This window comes from Pseudogymnoascus destructans, assembly GCF_001641265.1.
Source record: "Pseudogymnoascus destructans isolate 20631-21 unplaced genomic scaffold scaffold_11, whole genome shotgun sequence".
Taxonomy (NCBI): domain Eukaryota; kingdom Fungi; phylum Ascomycota; class Leotiomycetes; order Thelebolales; family Thelebolaceae; genus Pseudogymnoascus; species Pseudogymnoascus destructans.
The window spans coordinates 157,024-182,738 of record NW_020167530.1 but is presented as its reverse complement, the minus strand read 5'-3'; the positions used below and the strand labels follow the sequence as shown (position 1 = coordinate 182,738).

Genomic DNA, 25,715 nt, shown 5'->3' with positions numbered 1-25,715 from the left:
GGGGTTTGGTCACCGCATCATTTTGGCACTTTCGCTTGTTTGGCGCTTTCGCTATACATGTACGTTATCTTCACTTGCATCTTCGATATCCTCATCGTCGACAATTATCCCCCTAGATACTGATACTGCTTTGCTTGCTAATATTTAAGGATATTAGTCTTAGGCTTATCAACTCCCAGCTCATTAACCCACCGTCACCATTCAACCTCTTGAAGTATAGGTTTTCAATGCTTAAACATCTCATCCTTAGAGTCCACTTTTTAAGGTATATCCTCATCCTAAGCATAGCATCCATTTCCTCTGCTTAAATATCATTGTCCTATGCTTTATACTTGTTATAACAAGCTGCAAACTGTGCTCTTGCCAGGGTTAGCACAAATAATCATAATAATCATGACTAACGTGCATGTATAACGAAAGTGACAAACAAGCGAAAGTGCCAAAACGCAAGCTACATCACCGTTTACAAGGCGTACCTTCAAGACGCGATATCCAAGCCAACTTACGGAAATTAAGTAACCTAGAGGAATCAGTTCTTGTTCAGTATATACTTGACTTAGCTGCTAAAGGGTTTCCTCCTCAGTTGTCTATTGTTGAAGATATGGCAAGTCGACTACTTGCAACACGTGACGCGTCACGCGTTGGGTCGCGTTGGGCTTCAAACTTTGTTAAGCGGCGTGTAGAGCTCCGGACACGCTTTCAGCGCAAATACGACTACCAGAGGGCTAAGTGCGAAGATCCAGAAGTTATTAATGGCTGGTTTGAGCTTGTGCGTAACACAATTGCAAAATATGGTATCGATGAAGCAGATATCTACAACTTTGATGAGACTGGGTTTATGATGGGCGTTATCTCAACTGCTATGGTTGTAACAAGCTCAGACGGGCGGGCAAAAGCAAAGAAGGTACAGCCTGGTAATCGGGAATGGGTTACAGTAATCCAAGGCGTTAGTTCTCAAGGTTGGGCAGTACCACCATTTATCATTGTTGCAGGCAAAAACCACCTTACATCTTGGTATGAGAATAGTGGATTTTCAAGCGATTGGGTGATTTCTGTTACTGAAAATGGCTGGACTACAAACGAGAGAGGCATGGATTGGATTCAGCACTTTGAGAAGCATACAAAGGCCCAGAGTGTTGGTGGTTATCGCTTGTTAGTCCTTGATGGTCATGAGAGCCACCACTCAGATGAGTTTGAGGAGTACTGCAAGGAACACAACATTATTACGCTTTGTATGCCTGCTCACTCTTCTCATCTACTCCAGCCACTTGATGTTGGCTGTTTCGGCCCGTTAAAGCAGGCCTATGGTCGGCAAATTGAAGATATGATGCAGGCTCATATTTCTCATATTACAAAGGATGACTTCTTTCCTGCCTTCCACGCTGCATTTAACACTACAATGACGGAAAGTAACATTCGAGGCGGGTTCCGAGGGGCAGGGCTTCTTCCATTTGACCCTGAGAGAGTGATATCTACACTTGATCTTAAGTTAAGGACACCAATGCCTCCAAGCTCCCGCCCAGGTACTGCTCAACCTTGGGTTTCTCAGACACCAAACAACCCAATTGAAGCTATGTCACAGTCTACATTTATTAAAACTCGGATTTCACGCCATCAAAATAGCTCTCCAACCTCAATCTATGCAGCTGTTGACCAGTTTACAAAGGGTGCATCGCAAATAATGCATCAATTAGCACTGCTAAAGGGAGAGAACCAAAACCTACGACAGGCAAATGAAGTACTAAGCAAGCGCCGGAGAGCTAGGAAAACACGACTACAGCAAGGAGGATCACTTAGTCAACAAGGGGCGCAAGAGCTACAGGATGAGAGGGATGTTGTGCAGCAGGTAGAGCAGGAAATAAGGGCAAGCCGTGGTCGGAAGCCAAGGGAAGAAACCCGTGCCCGTCGCTGTGGCAAGTGTGGTGAGACTGGGCACAATGCGCGCACGTGTCAGATTGTAATAGACACCTCTGAGGAAGAGGACTCCGAGTAGTTTCAATTGATTTCTAATGTTGTGGTAGATTTATCGCAATGTTTGTCGTGAGGGTAGATAATTTTGGCGCGTTCGCTTGTTTGGCGCTTTCGCTATACATGTACGTTATAGGTTAGGCATAGTTAAATATTTTCTATAGTTTTCAATATTCATACACTCTATTTAAGCCTTAAAAGATTCGAATCATGACTCAAATTAGATTCGAGTCATGATTCGGCGAATACCTCATATGAATGAATCACCGAATCGCCGAATCGTATTCGGGAGGTGATTCGCCGCACACTGATAAAGGCGGCGTAGCATAGTATTATGTACTAAAGCGCAAAGTTAACTAGCGCAAAGGCAACTAGTCTCGAAAGAGCAGAGATCACGCCACCATCACTAGTTGGTACAGTCAGGACAGTAGAAGGTCCAGTTGGCGTCACGGTGCCATTACCACCGCCAGACGAAAACGCACACTTGCGGTCCTTAATCAGCGTCGCCGAGTCGAGCACGCTGCCGTTCCTGCTCGCAATGTACTCGTGCGTCATGTGAGTGCAGTTGTGGAAGGTGACTCTGCTCCAGCCGTACGCGTGGTCCTCGATGTCAAGGTCGAAGCGCGAGTAGTCATGGTGCTCGTTGAGGGCGTCGAGACCGTCATAGTGGCCAGCGGCGCCGTTGGTGATGTACCATGGTGCGGCTGGGTTGTTGAGCTCGTTAGGGTCGCTGACACCGTTGTTCATGGGGGCGAGGCGCTCGTAGACGTGTGCGTGGCCGGAGTAGACCAGGTCAACGTTGTATTTGATCAGGAGGGGCTCGAAGACCTCCTTGCAGCCCCAGCAGATGGTGAAGGATTCGTTCTTAGCGCTTAGGTACCAAGGACGGTGGCCAGCTAGGTTGAGGGTTAGAATTAGGGGGTGGTTTGATGGAGGGTAGGGGAAACGTACCAACGATGACCCAAGGAGTCTTGGTGCGGTCCACGGACTTCAGATCGTCCTCCAACCAGGTAGTCTGCTGGTTCATGATTCCGAATGGGCCTTCCGAGAATCCCTCGGTTCCATTGGCCTCAACGGGGCCAATGTAGCCGTGGCCGAGATCGGTCTCGGTATCCAGCTGGATGTAATGCGTCATCCCATGATCGAAAGAGTACCAGAAGTTCTCAACGCCACCGGACTCCTCGCTAGGCATGCGGAAGTGGTTGCGGAAACCCGTGAAGTTAGTCTGGCCGGGCATGCAGATGCTGGAATCGTAGGTGATGTTCTTTGCCTTATCGGTTGCCCTTGCGTTATCACAGTTTGCCTCGTGGTTACCGGGGCCAACCATGTAAGGCTTGAACGCGGTGACCGAGGCCATGTCGTTGTAAAAGGCATTCAGGATGGACTCGTAGACCTTGTATCCCTCAGCGATAGTGGTGTTAGGGAGGAAACCTTGGATCTCCTCCTTAAGCCAGTAGTCGGCATATGCAATATCTCCGTCTACGCCAAACCATTAGTAATGTTATAAATTGGGACAAACGTATCATACCGTGCCACATGAAATCGAATTTGCTAGTATCAGCCTCTAGGGACTCAATCGTGTTTCTTTCGCCAATTTCAAGGAAACTGTCTCCGCCCTTGCCAACGGATGTTGTGAGACCGAGCGGGCCCATAGTGCCAAGATCAGCAAACATGGCCACGGAGTAAGGCGTGCCATCTCCAGCAGATCTGCTGGTCTTGAAAGTAAATGGGACCGACGTGTCGGTAGCGGTCAAAAGGTGGCCTGGGAGATAGTAGTACAGCGTGTCCGGCTTGAGACCGGTCAACTTGACGTGGTTGTTGTATGTCAGTGAAGTAGGGTATGTTATCGAAACCTCAGATGAAGCTGTCTCGGTCAATGCATCCAGGGAAAGACCGTAGTGCACAGTTGGGTTCGACAGGTGCTCAAAAGTGTTCCAGCTAACGAACATGCCCGTATCACCGGCGTACGCTAGGCGAATCTGGGAGTTCATAGTCGCATTGGCGGCCGCGGCATCGGTGGCAGCATTGGCGGGGAATGCCTGGAGCAAGGTGGAAACGACCGTAGCCAAGACAGCTGGGAATCGCGCCATTGTGAAGATGGTGAAGCCGAAAAGAACTGGAGAAAAAACGCCACGCGGGTGACAGGTTGACTGGAAAAGAAAAGAGCGACGAGAGGGTTTATATTTACCTGAGACCCCAAAAAAACAAACTTCCTACAGTACCTTGATAGCTTCGAGCTTCCTTTGATTTGTTCTTCTGATCGTGTCGACTCGCGTTTGGGTAGAAGCCCACGTGCCCACGATGCAATTGCTGAAGATCAGCATTTGAAGGGGCGGTTGTGTAACATCCTTGCATAAATACAAGCGCAGGAACAAGCGCCCCACATGGAGGGGTATAGACTGTAATCATGAATGCAAAGAAGTCGATAGGATCAATAGACGACAAGACAAGGCCAGCGAAGAACGACCGATTGGCTGAATATAGAATAGATGGGCGATGTTGTGTGGTTGAGGAGATAAAGATGGATATACGCATGCATGGTTAGTACGGTTTTACCTCGTGCCTGATTGCCGAGTTCCAGTATACGGACACCGGTGTCGGAATAATTAAGCGAACGACATCAGCAAACCGCTCCAGCAACTCCAGAATCATGAAACGGGCCAAATTGATAAAGAAAGTGATTCATAGTAGAGTAAGATTCATAATAGTAGAAATGAGTCACTTAATAAGAAGTGATTCATAGTAAGAATACCCCTATTTCTACTTGCCTTATTCCTCTTCGTGCCTTTTCTTTCTTCTTATAATTAGGGTACACCTATTAGTAATTTATATATTATAGTAGCTAATACGGAGTAGTTATTACTATTATATTTAAGTAGGCATTGTAGGTAGGCATATAAGTAGTAAGCACGTGAGTAAGCATCTGAGTAAGCACGTGAGTAAGCACGTACTAAGAGGAGCTAAGAGCGACTAAGTGTAACTCACTTCCTAATTAAGGTAAAAGTTAGATTATAGTGGATATTTAATTTCGGGGCAAAAGAATTCAATACCATGCATCACCCCTGTAAAGAACTCAGTGCCAGGCTTGATCTAAATATAGATAAGTGATATAGCCGTCTATTCCTGACCTTCCCCTTTTGATGCTTTAGGTGCTTTCGATGGTGATCATTCGAATAGAGCCACCCTCGCTGCCGCCACCTCACCGTCGCCAACCTCGCTGGCGCCTGCTAACTCGCTAGCGACGAGAGCGGGATCATGGAGGGTTGCTCCCTCTTGGAGCTGTTGTGGCGAGAGTACCAGATCTGGTACCCTCTCGTTGTAGAGGAAGGGGGCTACAGGGGCTACGGGGGCATTAGGGGTGCTGCAGCTGGTCATGGAAAGCCTTCTGGAGGCAGGAGTTGGGAGTCAGGGAGAACGTCACGAATTTGGTGGCATTCGTAGGGTATTGTATTCTTTTAGCTATCTACTAGGTATCAAGTTCTTTACAGGGGTGATGCATGGTATTGAATTCTTTTGCCCTTAATTTCGTATAAACGATATTCCACTAACTAACTAACTAAATAAGGGTGTTATTATAGCTGCTCTTATGTTTCTATTACTCTCGCTCTTACTCTTACTCTTGCTTTCACTCTTATAGCTACATACCTTAGGTACGTACCTACTTACGTGTTTACTCACGTGCTTACTCAGATGCTTACTCACGTGCTTACTACTTACATGCCTACCTACATGCCTACTTACTCTATATAGCTACATTATAGTAAATATTATAGTAATATTATTATCATGTGACCGGTTTCTTGGTAGACCGGTGGGGGACCACATCGGTCTAGGTTGGAAAATCTTCGGACCGGCGGTTCGGGACCGACGGTCCCCCATGACTCCAGTCGTAGAACTTGGTGCCATGGTTAGGTACCGAGAGAAGAGGCAGCGAAGCCATGGCCCAATGAGGACGGAAGCTGTCGAAATAGCGGATCTTCGTCACCGTCGTCAAGATTGCGGTAAGAGCGGCCGAATTGGTGGTGGTGTGGTGATGATGGTGGTGGTACGGAAATTATCACATTGGCAGAAAAGCTGAAAGGGGTTGGCGGTGGGCAGATATTTTTTTAAAAAAAATTTACGTACTCAAATGGAAAATGTGATAAATTTATCCCCGTGTTCTAACCTAAAGCAAACACACAGTACAGCACAGTACAGAACTGGAAGGTACAGCAGAACGAAATAAGGAAGCAACAAACAGCATGAAACAAACTCTCCATATTCCAACGCCGCAATGGCAGAATAACTCAGCCAAAATAAAAAACACTGTAGATATTGCCAGATTCCACCCTTCAGCCCCATAGCCATTTTTTTGAGAAGTCCTATGTCCTTCGATCCTTTCCTTCCTCATTCCTTACCCTTGACTTACCTCTTGACTTACCCGCCTCCTCGTCCAATCACCTCCAATCTCCTCCTCAGCTACCCGTTTCGTCCGAGATGTCTGAGCCGTCTGAGACGCCTGACCCATCTGCGGCGACGGCGGCAACCTAGTAAAAAAACTCAGGCTCCCATCCTTTGACGTATGTACCTGGCCCCGGTGCCGCGCAGGCACCACCGTCGCTGACAACGCAAAACCCGCCTCCCTCTGCCTCCTCTCCTCCTCCCCCTCCTCCCCTTCATTCCCCTCCCGCGGCGGCGTAGCCATCCCATGCAACGACAACCCATTCCCCTTCCCTACTAAATCCCCAACATCCCTCGGCGGCTGCACCCACTTCAAATCAGCCGGCGCGCTCAACTCATGCACATGAGGCTTCACCCTCGCGCCCCACGACCTCGGTTCCGCCACCAGATCCCCTCCCCTCACATACCCGCGCTTATGCGGCTCCAGCCCAAACGCGCGGAACACGCCCCCCGGATTCGCCAGCGGATGGCCAGGGACACGCACCAGATCGTCCTTGAAGAAGACGCCCACCACGTCAACAAGACGGTACAAGATAAGCGGCACCCCCAGCCCCATCCGGTACGCCGTCAGCCCCGCCATCATCTCCTGCCTGCTCCCCGTCGGATCGATCCGCGCGCCCTGGCACAGGCCCCGTAGGAAGGCCGTCGGGTACAGGTCCTCGCGGAAGGCCTCGTTGGGATCCATACTATACTGCGTGGTCGCGCTATTGAGGTCTAATCCGAAGGGGTCCGTGACTTTGCGCAGATTCTCCGAGTGCGCCCACCCCTCATCCTCATCGATGGTGCGCACGCGCACCGGCCCAGACACACCAGGCTCATAGGTGTCGTCGAGGCCGAGCAGGACCTGGTCTTGGTGGTATGGCTGGTCGTGGTTGGGACCGAATCGCTTTCCCGTTTCGTCGGCGTCGGGGACGTCGGCGATGAAGAAGTTTAGGAAGCGCGTGCGGGTCCAGTCGTTCTTCTGGTTGCGGGTTGCCGTAAACTCGGCCGTGGTTCTGCTCTTGGGGCGGCTGGGGGGAAGGCGGGGGCGTGCGCCGAGGGATTGGACTGGTGTTGCGTTGGTGTGGGGGGGAGGGGCGAATGCTCGGCGGGCGACAAATGTCTGGATTGTAAGGGGCGTGTTGAGGTCTATCACCTTTGCGCGCAGTGTAGGCGGGGGGGTCGTCTGCACGATCAGTTCCTCGGGCCTTAGATGTCTGGCCTGCGGCCCCTGAGTCTGGGTAGTCGTGGGTCCTGGCTGTTTGGTTTGTGGCCCTCTGATAGTTGGGCCATCGGTCCCGGGGGTTGGTGGCAGCTGGATCGGAGGGCCCGTAACGTGACCAGGCAACCCCGTTGGTATTGGCCCCTGACCAAGCTGCTCCTGACCTCCTGTGGTACCCCCCATTGTAGTATATCCCCCAAGAGTACCAGGAAGGGCGCCGGGCGTCCGGCTTGGGGCAGGTGGCTCTTCCGGAGGTGGTGGCGTCCGCTTTCGCTTTCGCTGGTCTAAAATATTTGTAGGCTTCCTGACTACTTCCTCCATCCTTCCATCATGAGGAGTTTTGTGGCTGTTGACTACTTCAAGGCTGGCTAAAGGCATGAATCCTTCTTGATTGCGAATCGTCTCCATGGACGACTCGCCGACGACGCGCCAGCTATCTGAATTGGGGCCCTTGGTGGTGTGGACATAAATGAAGCCCTCTCTTGGTTCGAGACCCGCTGGCGGCGCCACTTGAAACACCCACTGGTCAATAAGGGCTGTTAGGGTATACTCGTCCGGGGCTCCTTGCGTGGCAACCGTGACTCTATAGAGGCCGTTATTCGCCACCTTTGCCAAGTTTTCTGTAAGCCTCCAACTGCGTCGAGCTTTCCGGCCTGCCGCGCTTGACTTTGGTCCAAAGCTTTCCCAATGAGTGTTACCGATATTATGGAGCCAAAGAACGCGGTAATGCACCTGATTGAACTGGTCATCGCCTTCGACAATGTAAGCTGATGTTACCTGCTTTTTATACGATGAGACGATTCCAAGACGATACTGAACGTTGTACATCCTGTTGATATATCGGATAAACTCTGACAATTCCTCGACACTATAGAACTCGTTGCTCCCAAAGTCTGCTTGGTCTATCGCTTGTTTCACCGCTTCATCCAAATCAGCCCCTTGAAAGCCGGCCTTTTCCATCCGGTTTCTTATGGCTTTTCTGTGAAATGTCCGGAACTTCTCGCTATCGATTTCACCCCTCAAGGCTGTGAACCCGAAACCGTTCAAGGCTTTGGTCCCGCCCATCATGCTTCGAAAGGCTTGGTGCAGAGCATACACTCCACAAAGTTGCTTATTTCCACTCGTGAGCTCAGGGGCCCATCCTTTTGCTAGGCATACCAAGAATTCCTTCAGAACATCAGGACTAGCGTTGAAGTATGCTTTATTGGCCACCGAGCCTGGAGTGTCATATCGAGAGCGTTCTTTCGTTATTTTCCTCGGTGTATTTCCTGGTGTCCCAAAGTTGAGGATTCCTAGAGGATTCGAAAGGGATTTCCTCGGTGTTCTGGGGCTTTTTTCGGCATACGGAGGAGGGCTTATCGGAGGAGCAGCCATTAGGATAGATATCGACCTCTGCGACAGCAAAGAGTGTTTTGACAACTGAATGAGATTTGGGAATAATGTCAAGTATGTATGGACAATAGAATCAATCGATCGCAAGTTTGATGCAGTAGCCAACCCTTCCTTTAAAACTTTAAAGAAAGCCAACGCTCCATTTAACATTATGAGGAATTTATGGGAACCCACATCAGAGAGAGATGATCGACGCACCCGGAAAGTTGACAAAGAAATATCTCAATAACTCTTTGAAAGGAGATGTGACATTGTCACCCACCGTAAGCCAACTAAATGAAGCAGGTACTAATTCCATACTTCTGAAAGCACCCATAACCAAATACCAAGACAGCGGCGAAATAGAAGAGTCAGCTTCATGACTTCGAACGATGTAATGACACGGCTATAGAGCTGCGGATATTTGAACGACAGCCAGGAAGCAGCTCTCAAGTCCTATATTTCCGCGATCGAAGGACTGCATCTTCGTCCCAAATCGAAAATAAAACCTTTCCATAAGGTCAAGCCGCAAACGGTAGTCCGAGATGGATCTTCGCATCAAATTCGGAGTGTGTGGCGGCTTGCACGCCTTTCAACCCAACACCCTCGAAACAAAGAAACAGCATCGACGGGAGCGTACCAACGGAAGAAAATAGACAAAGAAGAGGGAATAGATGGTATGCAATGTGAACTTAGCTGAGAGATAAGCCGACTGCCTTGTTTGTTGCGCAATATCGAGCAACATGATCAGTTGTCGGTGGTGTTGTGGAGTGTAGAGGTTTCGAGATGTGATGAAAGGCAACGACTTTAGCGCCAAGACATGTGACTTCAGAGTCAAGACCAACCTCTAATATACTAAAATACTGCCGCAACTGGCCAGTCCCGTTAAAAATATTCCGTCTGTCATATTCTAAAAGTGCTAAAGATTCAAGTTTTGAGCCCAGCTAAAACACCCCCATCCTCCCCTTAGACAGGACCCTTCACAAGGCCCCTCTTAATATCCTTCGCCCTCTGCCCCTTCAAATCCGTCTCCGGCCTCGGAATCTCAGGCCTTCCACTCAGCGTATCAACAACAGGCTCAATATCCGCCCAGAACACCTCCAGCGGTCTGCGATTCGCCCAATCCGTCTCCTTCGACTCCACGTGCTCCATCGACGTAAACGTCACGCTCGCACCACGGATCCCAATCACACTGCTGCTCAGCGCATCGTCCGTGATCATCTGCGCCGACGCACCGGTGAATTTCTCAAGGTGCTCAATACACTTGATCGACAGCCTCACAGCGCGGATGCGGTCCATCGGCGATGGCGTGCCACCCTGCTGCACGTGTCCTGGGATCGAATCGCGCGACTCGAAGCGTCCATGTGCCTCGGTGCGGATGATATCCGCGATCAGCTTGGCGGAGTAGACGCTGCTCGCCTTCTCGCCAACGAGGACGAGGCGACCGGCGCGGGACTGCCCGGAGTCTTCGGCGAAGGCCTTGCGGAGGTGTCGGATGTCCGCGGCGAGCATGTCAATGCTGATGCCTTCTTCGGGGGTGTAGATGGCGGTGGCGCCGACGTTGAGGCCCGCGAGGACGGGGACGTAGCCACAGCGGCCGCCTTGGGTTTCGATGACGAAGACGCGCCGGCGGGAGGCGGATGCAGATTGCTTGATTGTGTCACAGTAGCGGACGAGCTCGTTGAGGCAGGTATCTGACCCGAGGCTGTATTCTGTGCCTGGGACGTTGTTTGATATCGTAGCTGGCAGGAGAGTCATGGGGATAGCCAGCTGCGGGAATTCCTTCCTTGCTTGGCGGAGCTGGGACATAGCATGGAAAGCCTCGAAACCACCCACCATGAATATGGCGTCGATCTTGTATTTCGCAATTAGCTCTGCGACTGTAGCCATGCCGGAGTCGCTTGGAAGCTCTCGGTTTGTGCCAATCTCTGATCCGCCCCTGGAAGCCCAGCTGTCAACCTCGAGCCAGTCGAACTCTCTGACAGCTCCGAGCGGCTCATCGCCGTGGTGTCTCGTAAATCCGGCAAAGCCATTGTATATGCCGACTGGAGTGTGCCCCCGGGTCTGGCAGTATGCTACGGCAGCTCGGGTTGCCGAGTTCATGCCACCAGCCGGCGCTCCTACGTGGATGATACCAATACGCATGCACTGACAAAAGCGTTAGACATATTGACCTAGTAAGGGGGCTGTGGATACATACCTTCTGGGATGGCAAATGCATAGCTTTGTCAAGAGATGTTGCAGTAGTTATCAAGTAAGAAGCATAAATCTCTGCGAACTCCGTATCACGTAGACCCATCGCCCTATCAAAGTCGCGGGCTTGAATAGCTTTTGCGACTTCCTGCGTGTCGCGGACGGCTTTCATCAGAGGCTTTCGAACAATCTTGTTCTCGTTGATCGCGATGAAACATGTGGGTGTATCTGGCTTCGCATCAAGAACGGCTCTCACAGCCTCAACTCCTTGGAGTGTGGCCAATGTTCGGTCAAACGAGCATGCTTGCCCTCCACGTTGAACATGTCCAAGGGTTGTGATTCTTGTATCGAGTGCAAGGCCCTTTGGGTCGGCGAGCAAGTCTTTGACTTGTTCAGGCGTTATTTTATTCCCTTGTTGGTCATTGGCACCTTCAGCCATGATAACAATAGTCTTTCGCTTTCCGGCTCCACGGTGCTATATTGAATTAGTAGGGTAGCCTGGTAACCGGGGCGGTTACTCACCTTCGCGATAATTGTGCACATCTCCTCACGCCAGTTGTCTGCTCTCGGCTTCTCCGGGATAAAGACAAAATCTGCGCCCGTTGCAACACCGGCCATCAAGGCCAACCAGCCGCAGTGCCTGCCCATAACCTCAATAACAAACGCGCGAGAATGTGACGACGCAGTAGCTTCAATGTAATCAACCATTTCGCAAATGCGTGCCAGCGCCGAGAAACAACCAATCGTCACATCCGTACCGGACATGTCGTTGTCGATAGATCCTACCAAACCAACGATTGTCAAGTGCATGAAGGGCTTGATCTCTTCTTCCGTGAGTTCCTTGGTCTGCACCAGCTCCTCCAGCAAGCCGGGCCACTCAAATCGGAACTTGTCCGCACCCGTAAGAGAACCATCACCACCACAGATAATGAGGGAATCAATGCCATTGATAACCATATTCTTGGCAGCCTTCAGTCTCCCGGGGCGTTCGTAAAAAGCCTTGCAGCGTGCTGTTCCGATCAGCGTACCACCCTCGGAGAGCCAGCCTCTGACATCGCCCCACAACATTTGCTTTATGAGATCTCCGCCTTGCACAAGGCCCTCGTAGCCCTCATATATACAGTATGCGTCGAAGCCTTCGTCAATCGCGGATCGGACGACAGCTCGTACAGCTCCGTTCATTCCGGGCGCATCACCGCCACTCGTCATCATGGCAATCTTGCGTCTCTTGCCATTGGGAAGCAACTCGGCCTTCTGGCCATCCGGTCTAGGATCGAGCATGCCCATATTTGCGATCTCTTGCAGCTCGTGCAGGTAATAATAGATAGAACTTGCGCAAGGTGGGGGTGTATGTACGTCACAGAACTGTGCTATCTATGATCACTTTTAGGGTGGTGGAAAGCACAGGAAAAGATTGAGGTTATTCGATATTCGAGGGTACTTTGAGAAAAGGACAATTCGAGGGAGATGAAGTTTATTATTGAGCTGTAGGAGTGAGGGGCAACTGTGACAAGAATTCTAAAGTATGATGCTGTAAGTGTGGGGCTAGACTGGCCACTGATAGCTTGAGATTGGGTGATGGCATTTGCTCAACCACGCATCTACAACGGACAAAAGAACGGCGGTGGGTGCTTGGTAGCGTCGGCGGCCGATCGGCCGCTTTCATCGATTACCAGTGGCAGTGGCAGTGGGCGTTTAGCTGATCGGAAAAAGTGTCGGTCCGATTGTCCCGTTAGCTCGTGTGTAGGTGGGTGTTGATTGGCGGCTGCGCTAAGAATATCACGGCTTCAGACAGTGTGTTGATTGATAATAGCTCCTCGAGAGCTCGGTGAACTTGTCCTGCGTTGTTGTTGCTCTTCACTTGTTTTTCTATGAGATGGTGAGGGCGATAACTGCATTCCAGTAACGTTTGAACCACCAAAAACACCACAATGAGCGGCATACCCCACAACTTCCCCATGTCCTTGCGACCATGGCCCACCAAAGAAGGGAATGGCTCGGCGCTCCCGACTCTCATATCTCGAATCAACGCCGAAAGAGGCCAATTCAGGAACCTCACGGAAGAAGGCCTTCGGGAAGAGATTGCGAAGGGAGAGAATGAGGCTGCAGCAGACAATGAGGACGTGAGCACCGAGGATGAGACCGAAGCAGCGCCTGATCGGCAGAAGGAAGTTATGGACGCGAAGGCCGAGATGCTGGCCCAATTAGAGTGAGATTCGCCGATGTGCAATTGCAAACAGGATATACGCTGATACTACCCACCTAGACAAGCACACCATGCCTCAATGATCGCACTCGACTTCGTTGCGCTTCTCCTCTCGAAAGACCAACCAGTACAAGCCGGTCTCTCAATATCAGACGGTCTGCGCCACGTTGTCTCATTAGGCACCCTCGGCGCTGACCGCGTCAAAGACACACGCCTTACTGAGCCGCGCAAGAAAGACATTGCCGCTGTCGGCAAGGGCTGGAAGATCCAAAGCTTCAACACCAGCGTCGAATCCATCCTGAACGCCGCCTCACGCCTCGAGACCGAAATCGCAGCCGAGACAAAGTACTGGGAGGCCATTCTGTCTGTTGACGAGAAGGGCTGGAAGACTTGTAAGCTACCCCAAGAGCAACATACCCTCGGCGTACGCTTCGGCTTCTTCGACGCCGCCCCCGCCTTCAGCAACCGCAGCCTCGCTGCCCTCCGCCGCCAACCAGATGGCACCGCCTACCTCGACCACGGCGCCGCCGACCCAACCCCCAAGCGCGTCCTCATCCACATCGAGACAAACGGCGTCCTAACCGGCGCCCTCGCCCCCGAAACCTCCGCCCCCGACTCCTCCTCCCTCGAAACCCTCGTCCTCCGCTCCCGCAACGCCATCTTCGAAGAAGAGCTCTGGCAAGAGCTCAACCGCGAAGCCCGCACCCTCGCCAACCACAGCGTCCGCATGACCGGCGACGAGATCTCCTGCCAGCTCACCCCCTCCACCCGCATCCTCTTGCGCCTCGAGCCCCTCTCCACCTCCCCCCCAACCACTACCCCCCAACCCCGCGCCCACGACGACATCGCCACCATGCTCTCCCTAGCCCTACACCTCGAACTCAGCTACGCACACCGCCAGAACCAACGCCGTCGCACCCAGCCCCCTCCCCCCATCAGCTCCGCCCCGCGCCCAAACCCACCCTACGCGCTCCTCCGCCCCCTCCTCGCATACGAACACCACATCGGCGTCCTCGCCGCCCTGCGCGCCACTACCGCATCCCTAACCACCACCCTCTGCGCCGCTTCCCTCACTGTCCCAGCCGCAACTTTACTACCAGCTACCCCGACCCCGGCAACTTCCACAGAAGAGCGCGTCGCGGCCCTCCTCTCCTCGCGCGAGGCAGAGTTCCTAGTCCCCTTACCCGCGAACCAGAGCGTGACTATCAAGCTCCGTTCCGATCTAGGTATCCAAACTCGCTTCCGCATTGAAATCACGCCCGCGCTCGCGGCGGTGTGTCGTGCGCCGCCGAACCCGTCAGTGGAGGAGGTGAGGACGTTTTTATGGTGGGCGGCGGGGTGTGCGGTGGTGCGTGCTGTTGTTGAGAAAGGGGAGGAGGCTGGGGTGGGGGAGGGGTTGAAGGGGTGGAAGGAGATGGCTAGTCCATGTTTGGTGAGTAAGGAGGCGGGGGGGAGGTCGAGGGAGATTGGGGTTGTGGTTGTGGAGGGGAGGTTGGGGTTGAAGGTTAAGAGTGGGAAGGGGAATAGGGTGGTGGGATGGGGGGTGGGTGGGGAGGAGAGGGGGGTGTGGGAGGTTGTTGAGGAGGTGGGGAGGAGTGATGGGACGGAGGGGGCGTGGGGGGATGGACATGAAGTTATTAGAGAGGTTACGGAGATTGAATAAGGTGACGTAGATGGGGTAGAATATCTAGACCGTCTTTAGATATGAGGAACCAAACTGTACACAGTAGACTTCCCTCAGCTCAGGGCGTACGACTGTTGATGTGTAAACCAGGAATATGCATCTGACGGTCCGAACTATAGATGAGTGCGGTTGGCAATACACCTTGTGTAGACCTATCACAGTCTTCGACTATCAAAGTGCAAAAATCTAGCAATATGAATTAGGAATACCTAATATAAAACCAACCCCCACTCCCGTCCTGACACAACCAAGCCATATACCCCCAAATACCAGTCCCCCCCCTAACAAAAATACCAGGTGGCTCAGGGGGAAGAACCACGTGTTGGAGGGGCGCCTTTAAGACAAGCGGGCCCCCCGCTCAAGTTAACGCTCCGGCTGTAAATGATCCGGAGCATTAATTTTTTTGTAATTTTTGCCTATTTTGGGCGGTTTCTGTGGTTTTGGCTTTTGGGGGGCTGGAGACGGCTAAGGGGGTGTCAGTCACTGTGATTAGCGGAGGGGATGAGAGGAATTGGGTGATCTCGTGAAAGCTGCATCGCCCAAGAAATATGTCACAACAAATGCCAGGTTCAGCACTGCTCGTTTTTAATTACCTCCATCCATGTAAGTATACCATCGTCACCATCCCTATCCATCTCAATCCAACCCCACCCCCTCAAGCCCTCCAAAGCCATCTAACCCCTGCTACGTCTTGTTCGCGTCCTCGCACCGACTAACCTCCTCAGTCAGCTCAGCCTTCGCCCTCTTCTTCCCACGCATCTCTTCTTCCTCCGCCTCAGCATGACCATCGACGTCCTCAGTATTCACTTCCGGGGCTTCCTCCTTCTTGACTCGTCTTTCCCGCTTTGGTTTAAGATCCACCACATCCTCATCTTCATTCTTCACTTGAGAAGCAACGGCTGAGTCGTCGCGCTCTTCTTTCTTGATAGACTCGCGCTTGGCCTTCTTCGCACGGGGTTTAGTGGCTTTATCAGGCATGTCCACAACACCGTCTTCCTCTGGCTCCGGTTTAATACCCGCCAGCTCCTCCTTCAGCTCTTGCTTGGTACCATTAGCACGACCATTTCGCACTTCGTCCTCAACAGCAGCGCCGTTCTCATTGACAGCCTCTTGCTTGACCTTTTTGGCGCGTGACTTCTTCGCTGGCTTATCCTCAACAGAAAGCTTCGCCTCATCTTCAATCCCCAATTCATCTGCAGATTCCTCCTTCTTGGTACTCCTCCTAGACCGAGATGTTCGGGTCGGCATCACCTCATCCTCATCAGAGTCCTCTTTACTCGTGGCACGCTTACGACGTTCTTTCTTGAGCACAGGCTCTTTCTTAGGCGCAGGTTTAGAGTCAGCCTCAGCTTCCTCCTTCTTCGCTTTCTTAGCGCGTTTTGGGGCTGGCTTCGCGTCCTCCTCGTCGCTGTCTTCAGCTTTCTTGCCGCGACGGCGCTTCTTGGGAGTAGGAGCAGAAGCTGCACCGTCGGCGTCCTAAAATTCATCAGAATGGTAGTCTATCTGTGATAACGAGGGGTATGCATTACCTCATCTTCACCCTCTGCAGGTTTCTTGGCCTTCTTAGCTCTGGGCTGCGTGCCCTTCTGTCCGAGCTCGTTATACGCAGGATCCTGTACACGTGAGTCTTTGCAAACAAAACACGACTGGGGTGAAATAATACCCCCTTCCAATCCTCATCCGCAATCTTCCCCTTGATAACAGCTGTCTTCAGCTTCTCCTGATACTCCTCTGGCACCTCATTAAGTCCATCCATAAAATCCCACTGGTACTCTCCATCCGGATCTCCCTGCTTCAGGAACTCGCGCAGATTCTGCATCTGGAACCCACTCACGCATCCCCTGCCCATAAAATCAGCCCTATCGAACTTATGAGTTCCGAATACGGAACAAATAACTTACCAATGCTTCCACCGAAAGCTTGCACCGTGCTCCATCTCGACCCATGTCCCGAAGCGGAACTCGCCCTTCTGGATCTTGATACCCTCTGCCTTGCAAGCCGTGTTCTGGCACCCGGCACGCCCTTGTTTGGCAATTTCTGGGAGAGGTTAGTGGGTAATCTTTTGTTTGCAGAATCTAAAAAGAGATAACTCACCAACGCGGTACGACATCTTGACGGTTACTTGCAGGTTTGGGCTCGGTGAATGTGACAGACAAGGTGTTTGCTGAGATCTGAGGAAACAATGACGAAACTCCGAGATTCACGTCGAAGTTACAACGCAAAACTAGACAATTCCAAATACAACAAAAATTCTGAAATATGGATCCATTGAAGGACTTAAGACATCGATAAATGTTTCTTATCCTGTAGTGAAGTGTGGTATAATATCAAGGGGTGGTGGCGTTGGCGAGGTAGGTAGAAACGCGAAATGAACACCACCTCACGTGACCTGGGAGCTTGGCTCAGTCCGGTTTTAACCACTCGGCCATCAAAGTCACAAAAAAAAGTAACAACTACTATGATCACTTGTTAGTGTGTTTTGCGTGACCATTATATGGAAGATTTAATATGTTTGTTTTACATCCCTAGGAAAGGTTTTGGGGTTCCATGGTGGGATATAATTTTCACTGATGGGATTTTATGAGAATTATTCTACCGAGCTGGCCACATCCCCGAGCCGGCCACCTCATCACTATTCACGGCGTTAGGGTTGAGTTTTGGGCATTCCAGCCCAAAACTCAACCCTAACGCCGTGAATCAATTGAAATCACTCCTCATCGCCTTCCCAGTGTTCGGCACGGATACCAATATACCCGTGGTATCCGGGTATATCCTCGAGTATATACCTACCCGGCGATATTTTAGGAGTATCCGGCATAACCGGATACTCTCGAGTATATATCCGGATATATGCCAAGAATAGCCAAGCGTAGCCAAGACCTCTTTTTTCCAACGTCGTGAGACCTGTATTGATGCTGTATAAAGTGATATTTATCCTCAGAATGAGCGACTCGTCGTTATCAGATATACCGACAGAGCTTGAGGGCTATAATAGCTATGATACTCATAATGAGCCAAGTCTGCCGACGCTACCGCCCCCTATTTATATTCAACAGGATATTAATCCTACACCGCTCCGGCTCCAGCCTCCAGGACGGATGCTGCCACCGATGTCGTCGATACTATTTACGAAGCTATTGTATTCGCGATTGATACTTGATAGTAACCCACCTACAGTTAAGGTAACTTGCTTGCAACCAGACTGCGGATATTCACCTACTCCGCAGCTATTAAGTCAGACTTCAACTGGTAATCTTTGGAAGCACTATACCCAGAAGCATCCAACAGTAGCATATACAATGAAAGGTCATATGATTACGCCGTCAAGCCCATCAAGTAGTGCATCGTCCTTTTTTGAGCCACGGCCGCGGAACCTGCAAGTCCAGCCTGCTCAAGCTCAAGCATCGAATAGTAGAGCGAAATACTGAGACTTATTACTCTCATTCGTTGTATCAAATAACCTCTCCTTGCGACTTATTGAGAGATATTCGTTCCATCAATTAGTACCAGTTCAAGTACTCTGTCGATATCGTCACGAACGCTACACCGAGAGCTACAGCGGCAATTCTCATATCACCGAGGATTGCTACAATTAGAACTCCAGTCTCATATTACCTATTGCGGCCGGATATCTATCACAACAGATGCATGGACTGCGCGGAACTATACAGAGTACGCTGCTGTCACAGGTCATTGGATTAATGAGAAGTGGCAGCACCGGTGCATATTACTTGATGTAATCCACCTTCAAGAGCCAATTCATAGCGGTGAATATCTTGTTCAAGAGTTAGCTGCAGTAACAGATAGCTTCGAAATTACAGGTGCTGTCTTTACTTGTACGCTGGATAATGCCTCGGCGAATACTGTGATGCTTTCAGAATATGAGAAAATAGCTAGTGAGTGGCAGACGACTATTCAACAGCCATGGACGTTTACTATAAAGGATGGGGACATTCGGTGTATTGCTCATATTATCAATCTTGCAGTTCAAGCTGCTCTAAAGAGCTTGAAAGCCAGCCCAGATACAGAAACAGAGGCGTACTGGTGTCAGCAAGGACTTGCCCGGATTCTGCAACGTATTGATAACTCTTCTACTGAAGTATCAGCTACACTTGAGAAGCTCCGAAGGCATATTTATGTCTTTCGAAACTGAAGAGCATGGAAGGATGCGTTACAGAAGCAGATGAAAGATGCAGGCCAGAAGCCACGCCAGTTATCACTTGATATGCCTGTACGCTGGAATTCAACGTACTATATGCTTGAAACAGCTATAAAGCTTCAAATACCGATTACTGCAGTATGCTCTACGCAGAAGCTTGATATTAGTATGAAGGATATTGCGTTAACAAGCAACGATTGGGCTATTATCGAAGCTCTCGAACAATTATTCTTGGTATTCTTAAAGCCATCAAGATGGCTACAAAGTGATTCATATCCAACACTTAAATTTACTATTCCTCTTTACTTGAAGATGATAAATAAGGTCACATCGCTACAAGAGGAGCTTGGTAGAAGCTCTGCGATCGGAGTAGCTTGTGGAGCTGCACTTCAAAAGCTCAATGAGTATTATACTCTTACGACGAATCAGCAGTGTAAGCACTCAGCTGTTGCTACAATTTGCGACCCACGAATGAATCATACAGTATTCAAGAAGATATATCCAAATTGTAATGGTGGGTGCACCAGATGTGAGGATCTAGCCACCCAAGGAAGGGATGAATTTACTAAGACAACACACTGTCTTAGGAAACAGAGCCAAAGGGTTGTAGCTTAGACTATTCCACAACGCAGCAACCAGGTGTGTGATGTAGTGAAGTGGTTCAGACAAGTTGCAACAAATGTTGAGTCTGGGAACTCAGGGGTAAGTCAGAGGTTAACACCTCACTGACTTTTCAGAAACAAGGAGTAACAAGATGAATGCTTGGAAGCTTGGAAAAGACGTCGAAGTATGTGATAGTCGATTTACTGTATTGTCTGCTTGCCCTTTCTTAAGGAAAGGGCAATCCTATTTATGCTAAAGGAGTGTAGTTCTCTCATTTTCCAAGACTTTCCATGACTTACCAGGCTTGGTAACTGTAGTCGACGTAAGAGAATCCCATAGAACCATCTCTTAGGTTCGTAGCCTATAGGAAGTAAAAGGAGGTCCAAGGTCAGAGTTGTCACGGTTCACCAAGGCATAGGGCGCCAGTTGGGTATTATGAATTAAACTCAATCTAGAGAAGAAAGGAAAGAGAAGAGAAGCACTCGAGCAGTGGCTCGATCTATATACAGCTATGTTGTTGTGGAGTGAATTCTCTTTAGCGAGACTAGTTCTGAGAATTCACTCCACAACTGAAAACTTCGCTCCAACCCTGGAAAGCTCCCCACACCCCTGAACCCCCACTCGAGCTGCAAGGCGCACTTGATATCGTAACAAGAGTACCCCTATAGACAAATTATGTCATAGACAAATTATGTCATAACTTAACCAATCTTGTGGGTAACTAAAGAGCGATGACATGTAATGAATCATAGAGGTTCATAGGAGCTTTTAGAGCTATCGTTCATGGTCCTAGGCCTCTAGTTGGTAGAGATATGTCATGTGGTGGTATGAGTGATGTCATGTAATGAATCATAGAGGGTTGTAGAGATATGCTATGTGGTAATATCAGCCCAGTAACTAAGGAGCGATGATGTGTAATGAATCATAGATGGTTGTAGCAATCGTTGAGTAGTATTGCTCTTGTTGTTGGTGTGATAAGCCAAAATATGTATAGTGACTTGTAGGTTTGAGGAGGAGATTTCCAAGTTTGCTCTTGAGTTTGATAGCAAACTGAGTGCAACGAATGTCAGTATGACAGGAACCCCGTGAGTCGATTGTCTCAAGTACCCGAAACCCATCCGACTCGGTTCCGACTCGGTTAGCCCACCCAAATGATCACACGTGACCCCGCAGCTACCCAGAGTCTACTCCCTAGAATGAGAGACGAGAAGGCATCCTTACAATTCCCTTACTTCGAGTCGAACCACTTGGCGAACCTGTTAGTCTCACCACTTGACCCCTGTGGTATAAAGTATATGCTTTGGAGCCTGAACTACTATACCTTGTCCTACTGCTTCGAGCATCGAAGTCTTTACGTTATACTTCCGATACTTCTGCAGACTCGAAGGTCAGCCTCGGTTCGAACTGTCCTTACAGGAGGTTGGGGTCGGGACAGTTGACTCGGAGGCAGCTTCATCTATCCAGTTGTTAGTATCTATCTGTCAATTGATCAGAGGGAGGGGTGTTACTTACCAGTTGCCATTGGTGCGGCGCCAGCTTCAGTCGTGGTGGTGGTGGTGGTGGTGGTGGTGAGGATGTTGGCAGGGGCGACGGCAGCCAGATCTTCTATCCGAAGGAGTAATCAATCAAACAAAACAAAGGAAAAGGAAGGAATTGAACTTACCGGTGGCTTTGAGGCCAGAAGCCTTGGTGGTGGGGGTGGTGGTGGTGGCCATCGCGTTGTTGAAGAAGAAGGAAAGTGAGGTTGGTGGGGGGTTGTGGAAATATTCATGTTTGACGTGTTGGGGTCATGTGACCAATGCCCAATCATGTGCTTTTGTGGCTTCATGGCAGGCTGCTTACAAACCGGTGCCCACGGCGCCAGTCGACAATACTCGTGAAATGTACAGGTACTTATATGTAATACTTTGTCCATTAAGTTATGCAGCTCACCTACAGCTCTCATGCACTACATTACATTTCAGTAGAGCGATTCAGCAGGTGTTAGACACCTCCTTCAACAGTCCTGTATGTAGTTAGTGTAGAAAATTTGACCAGGAACCCTGTATAAACCCTGTACAAACCCTGTACAAACCCTGCTCGCCGTGAACCCCACTATTTCCTAAATAGGAAGTAAGACTGTCGGCGTCAGACAGTTATCTGTTCAAGGCTAACAGTCAGCCAGATTCCTATTGTAGTTAGAATATAAGGTAGTAATCACCTTGGATAGATGTCATGTAATTGTAAGGCGAATACAGTAGTATAGCAGTATCTACATACGTCGCTCTATATAAGTGATAATGGCCTCGAAGCTGCTCGAATTCCTGGCTTATGAGCCCCAATCCTTACTGTAAGGATGCCTTCTCGTCTCTCACTCTAAGGAGCAGACTCTGAGTAACTGTGGGTCACGTGTGATCATTTGGGCGGGCTAACCAAGTCAGATGGGTTTCGGGTACTTGAGACCTCAACGCCAGTTTATCAAAGCTAACCTATTTGTGCCTAGCTCATGTCTAACGAGGTATTAGCGGCAATTCAATTTTGTGATATGGAATGAAACGCTGAACAGACGCATTGGTAGTACTTGCTCAATTTGAGGATATATAGCCACGCAAATGGGACCTTAACTGTCATGACAGCTGTTGAAAAGACAGCTTGCACTGCACCGGAAGGTACAGTGATGCCTAGATCCACCCACATCACTTCAAAGAGCCGAAGGAAGGCCCGTCATTGACTGCGTTGCTTCTAATGATTTGCAGCTCATTGGTAGTAGCCATCTAAGAAGCAGGTGTCAGAAATCTGCTACCAGAAGTAGCCTTGCCGTGCGCATGGAGACATAGGATTGGTGGGTGAAGCCAGTCGAGACGGAAGAAGCCAGTTGGTCTTATTGGTCGTGTGACATGTTAAGAATTGCATATAAGAGCCAAAGTTTCGGAAACTTCGAATTGCCTTGTGTTAGTTCGAAACTTTTTGTTGCTTTTTGCAAGAAGATTTGATTGAGTTGCTTGAGATCCAGCGGGGTGCTTTTACCAACGTAATTCAACCATTACGTGCGGTGCAAGAAGCAAGGCTTAGAAAAGCTAATGCCCTCATCTCGAAAGCCATTTTGAACGACAAACAGAGGAAGGCACACAACATCTTTATCACTCTCAGAGATCACATCTGCTATAAAGTTTTTCTTCTGGCCACGAAACCTTCGGGGCTCATGTTCTCAAAACTGGGGGACTACCATGGAAAGGTCATAACATGGTGGACGGGTGCTGAGCATCCGCAAGGTTTGCGCGATCTTGCACCATTGAGAATGGAGACTCCCTGTCATACTGACATTCGTTGCACTCAGTTTGCTATCAAACTCAAGAGCAAACTTAGAAATCTCCTCCTCAAACCTACAAGTCACCATACATATCTTGGCTTATCACACCAACAACAGAAGCAATACTACTCAACGATTGCTGCAAACTCTTCTACTACATCTGTTTATGCTACATACATCACGGCATATCATTTGGACACTCATTGAACAAGTTATTAAGAAAATCTCCTCCTTAAGGGGGTGGGCCAATACTACCACATGGCATATCTCTACCAACTAGAGGCCTAGGAACATGAACGATAGCTCTAGAAGCTTCTACAACCCTCTATGATTCATTACACGTCATCGCTCCTTAGTTACCCACAAGATTGGTTAAGTTATGACATAATTTGTCTATAGGTACTCTGACCTTGGACCTCCTTTTCACTTCCTATAGGCTAGGAACCCAAGAGATGGTTCTATGGGATTCTCTTACGTTCACTACATGATTAGCAAGCTAGTTGTGGGTCGCACTTGATTTCTAATACATTTACCAAGCCTGGTTAGTCATGGAAAGTCATGGAAAATAAGAGAACTACACTCCTTTGGCATAAATAGGATTGCCCTTTCCTTAAGAAAGGGCAAGCAGACAATACAGTAAATCGACTAGCACATACTTCTACGTCTTTTACAAGCTTCCAAGCATTCATCTTGTTACTCCTTGTTTCTGAAAAGTCAGTGAGGTGTTAACCTCTGACTTACCCCTGAGTTCCCAGACTCAACATTTGTTGCAACTTGTCTAACCCACTTCACCACATCATACACCTGATTGCTGCGTTGTGGAATAGTCTAAGCTACAACCCTTTGGCTCTGTTTCCTAAGACAGTGTGTTGTCTTAGTAAATTCATCCCTTCCTTGGGTGGCTAGATTCTCATATCTGGTGCACTCACCATTACACCTTGTCTGCTTCAAGCTTCAACTATTTCTATAGCAGCACTTCGATACTACAATGGAGGACGACCAAGCTCCTACAACTACTGCTGAACAGCAGATGCAACAACTGTTTGCCTTTATACAAACTATAGCAAACAAACTTGAGAATTTGGAAAACACCTTTCAAGCCAACACTTCAGCAACACAATCTTCAACTCAGACACATCATACAGAGCTTCCCACAGCTCCTCTGGCTATTTCGAGTACCCCAGGTGCACTTCCTAAAGTGCAAACACCAGATTTATACCATGGAGACAGGAGGAAGTTGAAGGGATTTCTTATGCAACTGGACATCTACTTCACCCTCAGGCCTCATCAGTTCACCTCAGACATTCAGAAGATCTATTTCGCTGCCAGCTACCTCCGTGGATCTGCATTCAACTTCTTTGAGCCATATCTTAGAAGACTTAGTGGCAACAACCAAAATACCACTACACCTTTGATTACCTCTTATGACCAGTTTCAAGAGGAACTTACCAGGACCTTTGGAGACATCAACGAAACTGCTACAGCAGAAAGAGAGCTACAGAAGCTATGTCAAAAGACCTCTGCTGCTCAGTATACAACAGAATTTAGGAGAATCACTTCTCACTTGACTTGGAATGAAGAAGCCTTAGTCTTCACTTACTACCAAGGGCTCAAGAGCTCTATTAAGGATGAACTCAGCAAAGAAGAACGCCCTACAACACTTCAAATGCTTATAGAGAAAGCTGTCAGACTTGATGATAGGCTTTTTGAAAGAAGAAAGGAGAAGAACCAAGACTGGCATCCAACAAGAAATTTCAACAATTACACCTCTACACCAACTGCTAAGGACTCAGCACCTGAACCTATGGACTTAGACGCCTCTATAAAGAGATCTACAGCAAATCCAGCACCTCAGCCTACAGGATACCCTCAAAAACTGAAAAGGGGTAAACTTACCCCTCAAGAAAGAAAACACAGAATGGACAACAACCTTTGTTTATACTGTGGCAAAGGGGGACACAGAATTCAGGAGTGCTATTCAGCACGGGGGAGTGCTGATTCAAAACATATAGCAGCCTCAGACACAGTCACAACTGCTATTCCTGAAAAACTTGAAAAATCCCTAGCAGGCACAACTTCAACTGAGACTATAACTTCTCCCTAGACAACAAAGATGTGTCGATGGTGCTTTCTCAGAGTCTCACACACCTGTTAATCCCTATTCAACTCCATTTCAAACAACAGGTGTTGTCTACAAGGGCTATGATAGACTCAGGGGCAACAGGCAACTTTATATCTCAAGACCTCATCTTGACACACCAGTTACCTACAATTCCCAAACGCACTCCAGAGTTGCTCCGAGTCATTGATGGAACTCCTATCAGTTCAGGTTCCATTACCTGCAACACCCCAGTACTCAAACTTGAGATTCCCCTAGGAAAATCAACATTTTCAGACACCATCTCTTTAGATGTTATACCAATGAAGTACCCAGTCATCCTAGGTCTTCCATGGCTTCAAAGGCATGATCCAACTATCAATTGGAAGCATTTATCGCTTGGGTTTAGCTCAAATCCTGAGCTCAATACTGAAAAAACCCTTCAAGCCTCAGTTACCCCTATTCAGGTCCAAGACTCAAACTTGTCCCAGATCAAGGATTTT

General features: G+C 49.3%; 6 protein-coding genes across 6 annotated transcripts; 1 reads left to right on the top strand and 5 right to left on the bottom strand.

Moving 5' to 3' along the window:
• Positions 1-2,017: 2,017 nt before the first annotated feature.
• Positions 2,018-4,455, bottom strand: VC83_04907 (uncharacterized protein). The gene is made up of 3 exons (XM_024468533.1): positions 3,497-4,455; positions 2,920-3,447; positions 2,018-2,864 (listed from the first exon to the last, which is right to left on the bottom strand). The coding sequence occupies exons 1-3, from the start codon at positions 4,056-4,058 to the stop codon at positions 2,308-2,310; spliced, it is 1,647 nt and encodes a 548-aa protein (XP_024323814.1). The 5' UTR covers positions 4,059-4,455; the 3' UTR covers positions 2,018-2,307.
• A 1,604-nt stretch (positions 4,456-6,059) lies between these two features.
• On the bottom strand, positions 6,060-9,887 carry VC83_04906 (uncharacterized protein). The gene has a single exon (XM_024468532.1). The coding sequence runs from the start codon at positions 9,149-9,151 to the stop codon at positions 6,362-6,364; it is 2,790 nt and encodes a 929-aa protein (XP_024323813.1). The 5' UTR covers positions 9,152-9,887; the 3' UTR covers positions 6,060-6,361.
• PFK1 (6-phosphofructokinase, alpha subunit) lies at positions 9,888-13,871 on the bottom strand. Its single transcript, XM_024468531.1, has 3 exons — positions 11,696-13,871; positions 11,181-11,648; positions 9,888-11,128 (listed from the first exon to the last, which is right to left on the bottom strand). The coding sequence occupies exons 1-3, from the start codon at positions 12,458-12,460 to the stop codon at positions 9,947-9,949; spliced, it is 2,415 nt and encodes an 804-aa protein (XP_024323812.1). The 5' UTR covers positions 12,461-13,871; the 3' UTR covers positions 9,888-9,946.
• SRB4 (RNA polymerase II mediator complex subunit) lies at positions 13,105-15,042 on the top strand (the record flags this gene model as incomplete). Its single annotated transcript, XM_024468530.1, has 2 exons — positions 13,105-13,382; positions 13,440-15,042. 2 exons carry the CDS (start codon positions 13,105-13,107, stop codon positions 15,040-15,042), a joined length of 1,881 nt encoding a protein of 626 aa, XP_024323811.1.
• MEC1_2 (serine/threonine-protein kinase M1) lies at positions 15,008-17,395 on the bottom strand. The gene is made up of 6 exons (XM_024468529.1): positions 17,158-17,395; positions 16,965-17,100; positions 16,727-16,904; positions 16,593-16,676; positions 15,657-16,539; positions 15,008-15,528 (listed from the first exon to the last, which is right to left on the bottom strand). Exons 1-5 carry the CDS (start codon positions 17,171-17,173, stop codon positions 15,748-15,750), a joined length of 1,206 nt encoding a protein of 401 aa, XP_024323817.1. The 5' UTR covers positions 17,174-17,395; the 3' UTR covers positions 15,008-15,528; positions 15,657-15,747.
• A 3,818-nt stretch (positions 17,396-21,213) lies between these two features.
• VC83_04902 (uncharacterized protein) lies at positions 21,214-21,540 on the bottom strand (the record flags this gene model as incomplete). The annotated part of the gene is made up of 3 exons (XM_024468528.1): positions 21,214-21,281; positions 21,338-21,430; positions 21,489-21,540. 3 exons carry the CDS (start codon positions 21,538-21,540, stop codon positions 21,214-21,216), a joined length of 213 nt encoding a protein of 70 aa, XP_024323816.1.
• Between the last annotated feature and the right edge of the window lie 4,175 nt (positions 21,541-25,715).